This window comes from Notechis scutatus, chromosome 14, assembly GCF_049901735.1.
Source record: "Notechis scutatus isolate UNSWTSFEM ecotype Mainland chromosome 14, rNotScu1.2, whole genome shotgun sequence".
Lineage (NCBI taxonomy): Eukaryota > Metazoa > Chordata > Lepidosauria > Squamata > Elapidae > Notechis > Notechis scutatus.
Window position 1 is genome coordinate 4,160,818 of NC_142022.1, and position 14,686 is coordinate 4,175,503.

At 42.4% G+C, this 14,686-nt stretch overlaps 2 protein-coding genes across 3 annotated transcripts in view; both read left to right on the forward strand.

Annotated features, from left to right (window-relative positions):
• The window catches only part of ARHGAP30 (Rho GTPase activating protein 30), a 50,376-nt gene extending 37,211 nt beyond the window's left edge, over positions 1-13,165 (forward strand). The window contains exons 9-12 of the mRNA XM_026685424.2: positions 4,651-4,728; positions 6,017-6,478; positions 8,095-8,327; positions 9,095-13,165. Coding sequence (XP_026541209.2) covers positions 4,651-4,728; positions 6,017-6,478; positions 8,095-8,327; positions 9,095-11,371 — 3,050 coding nt within the window. The 3' untranslated portion in view covers positions 11,372-13,165. The remainder of the gene's footprint in view (positions 1-4,650; positions 4,729-6,016; positions 6,479-8,094; positions 8,328-9,094) is intronic.
• USF1 (upstream transcription factor 1) overlaps positions 1-14,686 on the forward strand; it is a 160,473-nt gene that overhangs the window by 122,598 nt on the left and 23,189 nt on the right. The window lies entirely within an intron of this gene.

The window sequence follows — 14,686 nt, forward strand, 5'->3', positions numbered from 1 at the left end:
TGACATGGACCTCTCTTGGTAATTGGTTCCTCATCGCATATCTTGTGAAGACTCGATATATCTCATCTACTCCATCCATCATCTTTTCCTCTGTTATTTCCAAGGCTCCAGCCAAAATTTCAATCATTACTACAGCCAAGTTTTGTCCTTTTTCTTCCTCGATATTTTGGAATCTAAGATAAAATTCTGACCTGTCCATCTCCCACTTCAACATCCCACTTTTTTCTTGTTCAACCGTTGTTAATCTGCTATCAATATTTCCAATTGTGTCATCTCTTTGCTTGTCTTTCTCTTCTATTTTTTGGATTCTCTCATCATGTTTCACCATCATTTGTTGAACATTTTCAAATTTTTCATCAATCTTCCCAATTTTTTGGTCAATACTCTCCATTCTTTGTTCAATACTCATTTTAAGTTCTTGTATTCCTTGCATAACCATTGTTAAATCCACTTGTGCTTTATCTTGCTTCGCCATTATTGGAAGTCGTCCTCCAGATGATGGGGAGACAGGAGCAGAAGTTGAGATGCCCAAAGGTAAAATTTTCTTACTCATTCCGTAGCTCAGAGTCTTCCGGCTCTTGTAATCCAATTAATAAGGTAACCAATTGTAATCCAATTAGGAAAAAGGAAAACACCAAAAAAAAAAAAAAAAAGCCAGTAAAAAGTAAAAAGCCCAAAATTAAAAAAGAGAAATTCTTCAGGTTCTTCAAAACCTTAATCCAGTTGTGAAATACTCAATTATAATTCAAAAGTAAAAATTAAAAATAAAGAGAAAAAAAGACAAAATAAAGCCCAACAATATTAAAAAATAGTAAGCAAAGAAAAAGGAAAAAAAGGAGTTCTTCAGGTTCTTCCCACCTTAATCCAATTGAAAGACCTCAAAAAATGGAAAATAACCATAAAAATAAGTCAAAAGTAGAGATAGAGAAGCAAACCTCCCAATGAAAAAAAAACGAAAAACTGAGGCTTCCCCTTTAAAAAAAATAAAAATGAAGTAAAATAAAAATAAGTATACCAATATTACAAAATACTGTGGGGTTGGAGGGGAGGGATAAAACAGTTAATAAAAGATTAAAAAAAAAAAAGCACACACTGCCTTTTATTTATCCAAGGCTCTTATTTGGCTTCTCCACAAATTTCAAAGCCAAGCTTCAAATATTCAATTGATAATAGAAGTCCCAAAGAGCACCTGTATAAACATCCTCCAGTGCTCTTCCCTCTATCTTATCGCTTCCAGTGGCCTTGAGAAGAATTTTTTTTCCCAGCTCTCAACTTCAAATAAAATATTTTCAAGCCTCTAGTTGGCAGTGTTACAAAATTTCTTAAAACCACTCCCCCTTCTTTCCCCCTAAAAAAAGCCTAAAAAGAAAAAAAAAGTATATATGTATATTTATGTATATTTAAAAAAAGATACTAAAGGGGGCCTCTATTTTAAAAAATATAAACAGTCAAAAAGGAGAAAAGAGAGCAAGTAAATATAAAAGAAAAAACCAGTCTGATTAACTAGATCGCAATAGAAGTTCAATGAAGAGGGGGAAAAAAAGTAAAAATAAAAAGCCAAGCCTCACTTTGACATTCTTTTAAAAAAAATTGCCGCTAAGTCAAATTTTGTCAAGGATTTTACAGATTTCTTCTCATTCTAGGGTGTCCTTAAGTCCCAAGTAAAAAAAAAGATCCTCACCAGCCGATACACTTCTCTTTCTATCTCGTCCTTCCGGAGCTGTCCCAGCTTCAGCAGCTTAATGGCTGCCTCTCCGCCAATGGTAAAAGGGCTTCTTCTGGATCTACCAGGGACTTGTGATGTCCCTGGGATCTACAGAACGCGCCCCTTACTGTCACCGTCTCTACGGGACGGTTTAGGTCCGTTAGGACCGACCAGGGGCGAAGATATTAGCTGCGATCTCGGAGCCCCGAGATTGCAGCTGTACCGCAGCGACGAAGCTCCGCCTTCTCCCTATTCTGTATTCTATTCTATTCCTATTCCTAATCCAATTCCAAATTCCATTCCATTCCATTCTATTCTATTCTATTCTGTATTCTATTCTATTCTATTCTGTATTCTATTCTGTATTCTATTCTATTCCAATTCCAAATCCAATTCCAATTCCATTCTATTCTATTCTATTCTGTATTATATTCTATTCTGTATTCTATTTCAATTTCAATTCCAATTCCAATTCCATTCCATTCCATTCCATCCTATTCTATTCTATTCTTCTATTCTATTCTATTCTATTCTATTCTATTCTATTCTGTATTCTATTCTATTCTATATTCTATTCTATTCCTATTCCTATTCCAATTCCAATTCCAATTCCAATTCCATTCCATTCCATTCCATTCTATTCTATTCTATTCTATATTCTATTCTGTATTCTATTCTATTCTAATTCTAATTCCAATTCCAATTCCAATTCCAATTCCATTCCATTCCATTCTATTCTATTCTGTATTCTATTCTATTCTATATTCTATTCTGTATTCTATTCTATTCCAGTTCCAGTTCCAATTCCAATCCCAATCCCAATTCCATTCCATTCCATTCCATTCTATTCTATTCTGTATTCTATTCTGTATTCTATTCCAATTCCAATTCCATTCTATTCTATGCCACTCCACTCCACTCCATTCTATTCATTCATTCTTCTATAGGGTCTCCTGATTGGAGAAGGGGCTGGTCTAGAAGACCTCCAAAGTCCCTTCCAGCTCATGCCATGCTATGCTATTCATTAGTTCCTCAATAGATTCTCCTGCTTGAGCAGAGGGCTGGACTATAAGACCTCCAAGGTCCCTTCCAGCTTCTCTTCTAATTCTATTAACAAAGAGAAGGACCAGGGGGGACATGATAGCAACATGACAATATTTAAGGGCTGTCACGAAGAAGAGAGAGTCAAGCTAGTCTCCGAAGCACCTGAAGGCAGGACAAGAAGTAACAGTGGAAGCTCACTGAAGAGAAATCCAATCTAGGAATAAGGAGACTTTGCCTGACAGAGAGAACAATCAATCAGTGGAACGGCTTCCCTCCAGAAGTTGTGGGGGCTCCATCACCGGAGGTTTTCGAGAAGAGATTGGAAACCAGTTGTCTGGAATGACATACGGTCTCCTGCCTTGAACAGGGAGCTGGACTAGAAGACCTCCAAGATCCCTTCCAATTCTGTTCTTCTGTATTCTGTACATAATTTGAACATACTGGGTTTGGAATATGCTCTTTCATGGATTAGCATCATTTGACTCACATTTAATCTAGTAAGTATTCTCACTTGCTTGATGTGTAAAGGATTGCCTCTCCTCCGAACTCAGTGAAACTGAGTATGTCAAAAGGAACCTTTTATTGAGCAGAAGTGAAAGCAAGTCATTTACTTTCTTGAGTTAAGAGGAGAGGCAATCCTTACAGAAAGCAGGGTGATTCAAAGCAGAGGATGAATTGCCTTAGGCAAGACAATTAGACATATGGCATTAGAAACCTCTCCTTCCAGGCTGATGTGGATTCAGCCAATCCACAGGTGTGAAGATGTTATTGTAAGAAACAGATAAGCAGACATTCCCACGGCTATCTTCCGCTGGTTTTCAAAGTCAAATAAACCCACATGGCCCTCCCCCCTCCCCGTAATACATTCCCCAAGAGGTGAGAAAAATCTGAGGACACTCCGGGAACCAGGATACAAGTTATAAAATAGCAGTGGTCACAGGCAATAGTGATGAATTGAATTCAAGCCCCCCCTTCTCCCAATTGAATGGCAGAATCACTTTTAGGGATCTGACATATTCGTGTAACACTTCGTATCATCCCAGGGTAGCACGATCTTGTTAACACACAATGGCATATTCAGAAGGTGTGTTTCCCATATTACAATCATTTTTCAGGTTACTAAAGTTCAAAACTTTGTGTCTGGCCAGTTTGAACCAGTTCTATTTTTTCCAGTCCATCACAACTTTAAATTGTTAATGTTTTTGTTATTGTTTACTTTATTGTCATTGCACCTCATACAACAAAATTAAATACCATCTTCAGTGTACATTATGACTATGAAAATATACACAAACACACATCCTTCACATTCTATACAATTGAATTGAAAACCCCTGGTATTGCATTAATATTGTACTCTACAGTAGAATTCAACAGAGATACTGCCCTGGGATAGAAGCTGTTTTTCAGCCTATTTGTCCTTGTTTTTATTGTCATGTACCATCTGCCAGATGGTAATAGTTCAAAAAAAGGGTGCCCAGGATGAGATGGATCTTTGAGGATGTTTTGAACTTTCTTAAGGCAGCGGGAGCTATAAAGCTCTTCCAAAGAGGGGAGAGGGCAACCCAGGATCCTCTGGGCAATGACGTTAACCCTCTGGAGTGCTGTCCCATCTATCCCTGTGCAATTGGCAAACCATACAGAGGTACAGTGAGTTAAAATACTCTCTATGGTGCAGCAGTAGAAGGTCACCAGCAGTTTTTCATTCAGTTGTTTCCTGAGAAGCCTCAGGTAGTATAATGTTATTTAAGCGATGGTCATAAGTTGAGGATTATCTGAATTTCCCGGGGGGGGGGGCGGGCGGTGTTGTAAGGAAAAAAAATCTGCATTCCTAACAAAAACATTTGAGGTTAAGGGAATTCTTGTTTTGATACAGCTCAGTCTTGCCTTTTCTGTTCCAGATGATAAACTGAGTAAGATGCGCCTCCGTCCAGCCAAAAGTATGGACTCCCTCAGCTGCGTGCCATCTATCGGTGACGGTAGGTTGATAAATTGGCAAAAATCTGCAAAAAAACATGTCTACACCATAGATTATAAATCTGATGCCAACTATGGTTAAAACTGTTTATAACCTCCCATGGGATGGGAGAAGTGACGTCTGCTTCCTCCAGCTCTCTCTTCCCTGGTGAGGCCTCCTCGGTCTGGCCGGAGACATCGGAGAGATGGCTGGCTCGTTTGTTTTATAACCATTTTATTAGAATGTTCATAATATTGGTTTTTTTATTATTATTCATGGTAATGGAAGCCACCTGAAGTCACTTGATAGTGAGGTGGGTGGGGTACAAATTTAACAAATAAATAAGTAATCGAAATGAAAATCAAGATAACAGGAAAATGGGGAAGGGAAAGAAAAGAAAAAAAGAGGTATAGGGAAAGGGGGAAAGAGGGGGGAAAGCATGAGGAACAATAGAATAATTCTGTTCTGTTCTGTCCTACTTATTCCTAGTCTAGTTCCTATTCTGTTCTGTTCCATTTTTATTCCATTCTGTTCTGTCCTATTCCTATTCTGTTATATTGTGTTTTGTTATTTCTATTCTATTCTGTCCTGTCCTGTCGTATTCTATTTCTCTATTTCTGTTCTATTCTATGCTATGCAACTACTTATTCTATGCTATGCTATTACCTATTCTATTCCTATTCCTACTTCTATTCTTTCCACTCTTCTCGTTATTATTCTATTCTATTTCTATTTCTATTCCATTCTTCTCTTCTCTTGATTATTCTATTCTATTTCTATTCTATTCTTTCCACTCTTCTCTTTATTATTCTATTCTATTCTATTTCTATTATTTCCACTCTTCTATTCTATTCTATTCTATTCTATTCTATTCTATTCTATTCTATTCTATTCTATTCTATTCTATTCCATTCCATTCCATTCCATTCCATTCCATTCCATTCTATTTCTATCATATTCTTTCCACTCTTCTCTTCTCTTGATTATTCTATTCTATTCCATTCTATTCTATTTCTATTCTATTTCTATTTCTATTCCATTCTTCTCTTCTCTTGATTATTCTATTCTATTCTATTCCTATTCTATTCTTTCCACTCTTCTCTTTATTATTCTTTTCTATTCTATCCCATTCTATTCTATTTCTATTCTTTCCACTCTTCTCTTTATTATTCTATTCTATTCTGTTCTGTTCCAATATCTATTTTATTCCATCCCATCCCATCCTATCCTATTCCATTCCATTCCATTGATTGGATACCTGAGCATTGCTCCATGACTCTCTCTGATTGGTCCCTCTCTTTTGCATGCAGACGATGTCCACCTGGGGAGCGAGATACCTCCGAAACTCGAATGCTTTGATGGCCCAGTTTCACTCGACAGCAGCTTCTCCGAATCCGCACACATGTCTGCCAAGAGCAAATGTGAAGACATGCAGGAGGAAGCCACCAAGTCGGAACCCACCACCCCTAAAACCAGCAGGTCTGGCCTCATCGGAGGGACCTCTCAAGGACGTTCACCCAAGAGCTCCAGGAACCGGGCTGAGAAGTGTGCTGGGGTCCACATCTCGGGGCCTTTCTTGGTCACCGTCCCCTTCCACATCACCTCCAACCTCACTTTGTCCCGGCTGACCAGAGGTCTGGAGTGTCCAGCACTGGGCTACTGCAACTTGGAGACTCCAGAGGTCGTTTCCTCCTCTAACGGAGAAGACTTTCCCAAGGTGGCAGAAGACAATGAGATGTCTGTCCTCACTGCAAACAAGGAAGCAGATGAAGGTCAGTGTTGATATTTGTCCACATTCCAACTAACGAACTCCAAACCAAGAAACTCCGAGACAAACATTTCCCCAAAGTTCCATTTTATTAGAGTTGTCCTATTGGCACGTCTGGGAAAACCCAAATCTGAGAGTTCCGGGTTCTCCCTTTCCAAAAGAGAAATTAAAAATCCATCTCCTGTGCCCACCAGTCCATCACGTGGCCCAAACAAACCTTCGTGCGGAGGTGGTCTTCAGCAGGTTCTGACCAGTTCTGGAGAACCAGGCACTGAATTCCCAGGCACTGAATGTGGCAGCCTCGGAACTTGCAAGTAAAAAATGGCTTCCAAGGCTGACAATGTTTGTATTGTAATCAAGAATGATCATAATAGAACAGAACTACAGAACAGAATAACCAGGGTGGAAGGGATTTTGGAGGGCGTCTAGTCCAACCCCCTCTGAACAGGAGATCCTATACCATTCAGGACAAATGACTGAGGCCTCTTCTTGAAGACCTCCAGTGATGGAACACCCACAACTTCTAGAGACAAGTAGTTCCACTAATTAATTGATCTCATTGTCAGGAAACTCCTCCTTCATTCTAGATTGGATCTCTCCTTGATTAGTTTCCATCTATTGTTTCTCGTCCTGCATTCTGGTGCCTTGGAGAATAGGTTGAAGAAGGGGTCCAAAGCACCAGAAAGCGAGACAAGAAGCCATGGGTGGAAACTAATCAAAGAGAGAACCAACGTAGAACTAAGGAGGAATTTCCCGACAGCGAGAACAATTAACCAGTTAAATTGTTAAAGTAAACCGTTATCAAGGGCAGGAAGTAATGATTCCAAAAGCAGCAGTCAAGACGCCTTTGGTTGTGGCTCCAGCCCTTTGCACTTCCTTCAAATATCAAGATATCAAAATTAGGGTGCTAGCTCAATATTAAGAGGAAGCCAGTTCCTTAATCAATGTAGCCACTTAACCTAGTGAATTGCACATTCCTGCTACTTGTCTATGGGGATTCTAGTTATCCAGATCCAGGTCAAATGTCTCACTTAGCAACAGAAATTTTGGGCTCAACTGTAGTCATAAGTTGAGGGTCGCCTGTATTTGTACTCAGCAAGGACCTAGTCCCAGGGGTGGGCTATTAGCGGTTCGCACCGGTTCGAGTGAACCGGATGTTAATTTTACATCTGGTTCGCCGAACCGGTAGTTGCAATGACTGGCTGGCCCCGCCCACCCTGCCCCTCCCCTCCCCTCCCAGGAGTCTCCACATGGCCTGTTTTGGATCCCAGGTAAGTACAGGGCGTGCACGGAGGCCCTGGGAGGGCGAAAAACGGCTCCAGAAGACCAGAAATGGGTATGTTTCTGAGAGGCTCGAGGAAAGCCTCCGGAGCCCAGGGAGGGTGAAAAATGCACCTCCCAGAAGTTCTACAGACCCCCGGAGCCTGTGGAGGCTGTTTTTGCCCATCCAGAGACTCCAGAAGCCTGGGCAGGGTGAAAAGGCCCCACCCCCACCCTGCCGTGGTGCAGGAGGCCAACTAGGCCACGCCCACCCAGCAACCAGGCAGAGAACCCCACCCCTGCCTAGTCCCTACTGCGAAATCTGGACTGAGTTTTTCTTTTTGCTCGCGCACATTTCAGGAACAAACTTCGAAGCTGAAATGGAGAGCCGGATGTCTATGGAAGTTGAGGATTCCTTCTCGTTCCTGGACAGCCCCGATGGCTGGATTGACAACGTGATGGAAGACGAACAGCTGCAGACAGGTCCCAGGGAAGGCCCCGAGGCTCCCCCACGTGTCTTGGACACCTTCCCAAGCATGGAAGATGATTTGGGAAATGGGTTTATGAACGAGATGATCGCAGCTGGGATGGAGGCGAGTGCCTTAATTTGGCCCTCTTTCTCTACCCCCCCACTTTTTTTTTTCCAGCCTGAGAAAAAAAGGATTTCTTGAACCACAGGAGGGAGAGCATTGTGCAGAAGAGAGAGTTCTCTTTGGACACCTTCTTCTTGCTTTGTATCTTGGTGGTAGCTTTCCTTCTTGTTGCTTTCCTCCTCCTGTTTTCCTCACAACAACAACAACCCTGTGAATTGGCTTGGGCTGAGAGAAAATGACTGGCCCAAAGCCTCCCAGTTGGCTTTCATGCCTGAGGCAGAACTAGAACTCACCGTCACCTGGTGATTGGCCCAAAGTCACAGAGCTGGTTTTCATGCCTAAGGTAGAACTAGAACTTACAGTTGCCTGGTGATTGGCCCAAAGTCACCCAGCTAGCTTTTGTGCCTAAGGCAGAACTAGAACTCAGCATCTCCTGGTGATTGACCCAAAGTCATTGTGCTGATTTTCATGCCTGAGGTAGAACTAGAACTCACACTGTGGCCCCAAAGTCATTATGCTGATTTTCATGCGAAAGGCAGAACTCACCGTCTCCTGGTTTCTAGCCTAGTCTCCTCACCTAATCCTAAAATGGCAAATATGATTCTCATTGATTTTATGGTGAGGAAGGGTAAGTTAAAAATTGATGTTCTGTCATTTTTTTTTCTTTTTCAAATTAACTCTGGGAAGATTATAAATGCCTACATTCTCTATTAATTCTTGAGAAATTAGATCTTCTAACGCTTTCTCCTTCTTTCCACCTGATTTAGCCGGAGATGTATTCTACGGTGCCATACCTGGATTACCTGTCCATTGAAGAATGCATGAATGAACATTCGGAAGGAGAAGATGACCAGTATTATCTCGCCATGGGATTCATTGAAGAAGAGCCATCTAAAGAGGCTGATGCTGAAGAAGTCTATCTGAGCGCTTTTGATGATCTCAGCCCCATAGCTAGCAAACTAGAACACCTTCAGCAATCAGATGCAGGTCAAACTCTTCGCATCCCCTCTCCCAAACTCACTGTGGAAAACCAGATCTCCAAGGTAGCTACAGAAACCTTGGTTGAAAACCCAAAGAACTCACACTTACCTGAACCTAGCCTGGAACCTCAACAAGGGGATGAGGAGGTTACAACTAGGTCCACTTGTGAATTAGTCATAACCAAGGACCTGGATCCAAAATTAGCTAAGCCACCTGAAGTGGAATTGGGTGCCAGAAGCAACCCCAATGAAATGGAAAGCCCCCTGACTGACAAAGCTGAGGTAGAACCCATTTTTTCAATGTTGCAAATCAAAGATGCAAATGTGGGGAGTGAAGTTGGTCTCTTGGTCCCCAAAACTGGATGCCCTGAAGAAGTCACTTTCCAAAATTCTCTGGATTCAGAAGCTGGGGGAAGAAATGCTGAGGACGGTAAGGTAGAACCCATTATTTCATCGTTGCAGATAGAAGATAGAAACGGAGTGGATTTCTTTGTCCCAAAAACTGGATGCCTTGAAAAAGTTGCCGGCCAAACACCTCAGGATCCAGAGTCTGAAAACCAACCAATCAAAACAAGTGTTGAAGAGAAGTGGCAATCTCGGAGCACACCTGAAAGTGAACAGACTCCCCATATTCCTTACAGCATGAGAGTAGAACTTCTTCCAGAGGTGGTTGGAAGATCCAACAAACCCTTAGGTAATACCCTTGTGCTTCAAGAGACGGGAGAAATGCCCCACGGAGATGTTGCACGAACTGCTTCATCTGTGGAGCAACTCAACGTACTTCAAAGCCTGATTCCTTCTCTACTGGACAATAATTCTGAGAATGTAATCTTCCCAGCACCGAATCCAGAGCATACATCTTATTATTATTATTCTTTCCCTGCCTCTTTGTCTGATAGTTGCATGGACTCTGAAGATTTCTCCCTCACAGCCTCTTCTCCAAAACCTTGCCTGGAAAATCTTCTGCAGAAATCTCAGCTTGGATTGCCAGTGGAAGCTTCATATGCTCCGAAACACGACTTCTTGGATGGAAGGGTTGAGATGAAGTTGACATCTACCATGCCCCGAGTTCAGCAAGTGAAATCATTCCCGGTGGTGCCCCCGAAGCCTCAATTCGCTAAGGTGCCTCCTGCCTTAAAGCCAGTGATTCCCAGCAAGGAACGTCTCGCCGCTGTTCCGCTGAAGACCTGTGAGAACGGGACCAAGCAGGAATTCAACCAAAGCTCTTTGAAAAGGCCTTTCCACCTGACCAGCTCTGACCAGACCAAAAACAGCAACCAAAAGGCAGAACATTCTCCAGCATCTCCTAGCCTGTCCAGCTCTTCTGAGAATTGTTACGGCCATTCAGAGGTCCTTCCAAAGCAACGCAACTCCTTGCCTGTGAGCTTGGATATGTTCAGCAAGGACCATAAGAACATGGAGGACATCACCCCAAAGCCGCCTCCGGTTTCACAGGACAAATGCTTTTCGTGGTCCAAGAGTGGAGAAACGGGAGGCGGCAGCCTTCATTTCACGAAGGGCAGTTTGGAGAAACAGAACAGCAGCCAACACGACGAAGGGAAGGGACATCTCTACGGAGCAGAGAGGTCCACCAAAGAGGCCTTGGAGAGCGGCACTCCTCAGAAGCATCGCTGGACCAACTGGCACTATAGTGGAAGCATGTCGTTCGATGAGGCTGTGGCCCTCGCCAAGGACAAGCACGTGCCCCAGGCACCCATGCGGAGAATGCAAACCTATTCCTACGGTGACGTGGACGGTTCACACGGAGCATCCAAAACGGAGAAGACTTCTACTCCCCACAAGCCTGTTCTGAGGTCTCCTCAAAGGCCGCTGAGTTGCATGAGCCCAGCTGGGCCTTCGGAAGCTCACCTTTCGGGAAAGACGCCTTGTTCTCCAGGGCTGCCTGACAACATCCCCAAAGGTGTGCCCACCCCGAGACTGGAAGGCTCCAATTCTTACTCTCAGGACTTCCCTCCGAGGAGCAGAGTGAGCTTATCCAAGATAGGACGGCGTTTGTCCGTGTCTGATGAAGCATGCTTTGGATTGTCCCATGAGCGGAGATGACTGGTTGGCCCCAATTAGTCCTACCGTGGGGCCACTTTGGGCCACTCTGAATTGGTGGGGGCTCCCACCATGATATACTCCTTAGAACCTGAAGATCTTGGCTCAAATCAAGGCAGAGATCTGTCTAACTCAGCCTTTCTCAAGCTGGGGTCCAAACAGTGTCTCTTTCTAAAACAGGGATCTCCAACCTTGGCAATTTTAAGACTTGTGGACTTCTACTCCCAGAATTTTGTTCTAAGCAAACAAAAATACTATGATAATAATGGTTCAAAGGAAAAGAGAATACAAAGGTCAAATTTATCTTTTGCTGGTTTTTAAAATATTCACAAATCCTGATATATAAAGAGCATTATAAAGAGCCCAGACAGGTTCTTCCCATTTAGTGACTATCTTGTTTACTGACCATTTGCAATAACAAGAAGTAACAGGTGGAAATTGACCAGAGAAGCAGCTTAGAACTAAGGAAGAATTTCCTGAGAATGAGGACAATTAATCAGTGGAACGGCTTCCCTCCAGAAGTTGTGGGAGCTTCACCCCTGGAGGCTTTTAGAAGAGACTGGAACTGGACAGCCATTCCAGAAGGATGGTATGGGGTCTCCTGAGTGTACAGAGGGGATTGGAGTACAAGATCTCTGAGATCCCTCCCAGCCCTACGATTCTATGATTCTAAGTTGCTTTGCATTGATGACTTTTATTGAAAAGCAGAAGAATGCTGAAGTCAGATCACAAGCACAGTTGAAGATTCACGTAGTGACCGTTGCATTTAATGACTGAGTTGTGGGCCCCAATTGTGATCACTAAACAAGGGCTACCTGCATATAATTTCAAATTCAGATGGGCCGAGGGGAGGGGAGAGATTAAGGCCCAGAAAGTGTGCATCCTAATCAAAACAACTGCAAGGAGAAAAAATGCCCAAGAAATTCTTTTTTCCTCCTTTGATGAGAAAGTAGTTCAAATGCTTCACAGACTGCAGGTATCTGTGACACAAAGGTCTCCAGCATCAGACTGGGAAAAGAAATTTCCTTTCCAAGTGTTGGAAGGATCCAACATTTCTGACTCTTTTGTTTTCTGTTTTGGGGGATAAACCAGTCTTTTTTGTTTATGCAAAACAAGTTGAGCAGTGACTGGGTTCTCATCACCCAAGGCCCCAGATAAACTGTCTTATGGCACAATGTGATCATGTGATACACAAAATATATTAAGAGCTGAGCCACAATGAGCCAAGTAGCATAAACTCAAGTTATGTTCAACACGTCTCGTTTAAATACAGCGAAGTTCTTAAAATATTTTTTAAAACAGGAAAGAAAACAGTTATGAAATCTTGCTGTCGAATTTCAGTGTTATGAAACTGATTAGGTTTTGGGATGCAAAGATAAACCACATTTGTGCTGTAATAGAGCAGTATTTTTCAAACATGTCAACTTTGAGAATGGATGGATTTCAACTCCCAGAATTCCCTAGCCATCATGCTTTAAGATGCATGGACTTCAACTTGCAGAATTCTGGGAGTTGAAGTCCAATATCTTAATGTTCTCAATGTTAGAAACACTGTCTGTTGTATAGATCCAATGTGGTTTAAATGTGGCTTTGGCAGTTTATTTGATTGCAATGTACTATATTTAAAATAGAAAAGAGCATGGATTGCACATATCAAGACACCTATTTGAGTGGAAATTAAGTGTGTAGTCTAAAAGGCTCGAATATCTTGTTATGAAGCAAGAGAACTGTCTGGCAAAAAGTTGGGAGTCTGATTGCTCCTCTTGCAAGTTATTAGTTATTAAAGTTATTGACTTTCAAGAAGAGACTGGAACTGCCGTCTGTCAGAAATGGTGGTCTCCTGCTTGGGCAGGGGGTTGGACTAGATGACCTACCAGATCCCTTCCAACTCTGCTATTCTGTTACTCTAAAGATCTGACAGCATAACTCACGTATATTGGGTGCATATTTCTTTGCGTTATTTTCATGTAGACAGATACAAGAATGGTAATCTGTGTGCTTAGACAAACTACAAACAGATCCTCTCATGTCCTGTTAAGAGCTTTAAAACTGGAAACTAAATGTCTGTGGAAATTCTCAGTCATCCAGATCATGGTTTTCCAAAAGCCAACTGGACTTCTTTGGTTTTCTTCCTTTGAAAACATTTCACTTCTCATCTAAGAAGCCGAAGAAAGCAAAACATTTTCAGTAATTGGAATGTTTGATTATGTTTATTTTACACATTTATTACACGGACGATCCAGTCCAAACTGGCAGCAGCCCACCAGTGGGTAGAGGGCTAATCCTATTATGTTCTGAGGGTGAAGGTCTTTTGTGTTGTAGATAAGCTGGCCCAGCCTTTTGCCTTGTAGATAGGTTGGCAGCAGAGGTGGTATTCAGTTGATTCTTTTAATATTTCCTAGGATATTTCATTCTTCTAGGAGAAGGGTGGGTGCTAACTTTGTACAGCAGTTAAACTAATTCTATTGATTCCATCCTTATGCCCCACTAATTCTACCTTGTTCTATTGTTATTATGTCCCTTCAACCAGGGGTGGGATATGACAGGGTTAACTACTGGTTAGGGATTTACTAGCTTCCCTGCACACTGTGAGCCCCGCGCCTGTAAATCGTCATCAGCATGCTGTGTGCAGAGAAGCAGCCCTCTTTTAACTGCAGCTGTGCCTCGTTTGGCAGCTGAAGTTGAAAAATCAGGAAATAAAGATCAGGTAAGAGCCCAGGTAGGCGTGTAGGCAAAAACATCAGCAGACATAGAACTGGTTCTATGTCTGCTGCTCTTCAGAGCTACCGGTTCTTCAGAGGTGCACAGAACCGGTAGAAACCCACCCCTGCCTTCAACAGATAAAATTATGTGTGTATTACAACTCCTAAAATCCATGCCTGAGAGCAGTATTTTTCAAACTTGGCAACTTTGAAACGAGCGGCTTCAACTCCCAGAATTCCCGTCATCATGCTTTAAAATACATGGACTTCCCAACATTCCCCAGCCAACATTGCTTGCTGGGGAATTCTGGGAATAGAAGTGACTGAGATTTATAAGCTCTGTTTTAGAATGACTAGGCTTGAAAGCCCATAATTCCCACTGAGATGGGGGGGGGATGCTGGGGTGGTGGTGGGGGAATTATGGGGGTTGTAATCTGGAGTTGCATCCACCCACAGGCAGAAGGAATGATACTTCTAATTTCCAGGGACAATTGCAGAATAATGTCCACAATTGGCAATGTAAAGACTAGCAGCACGCCGCTGGAGTTTTTACTTGGGCGCCCTCACAAAGAAAGACGACCCCAAAACTGCCCACTGGATGAAGTAGATTGACCGG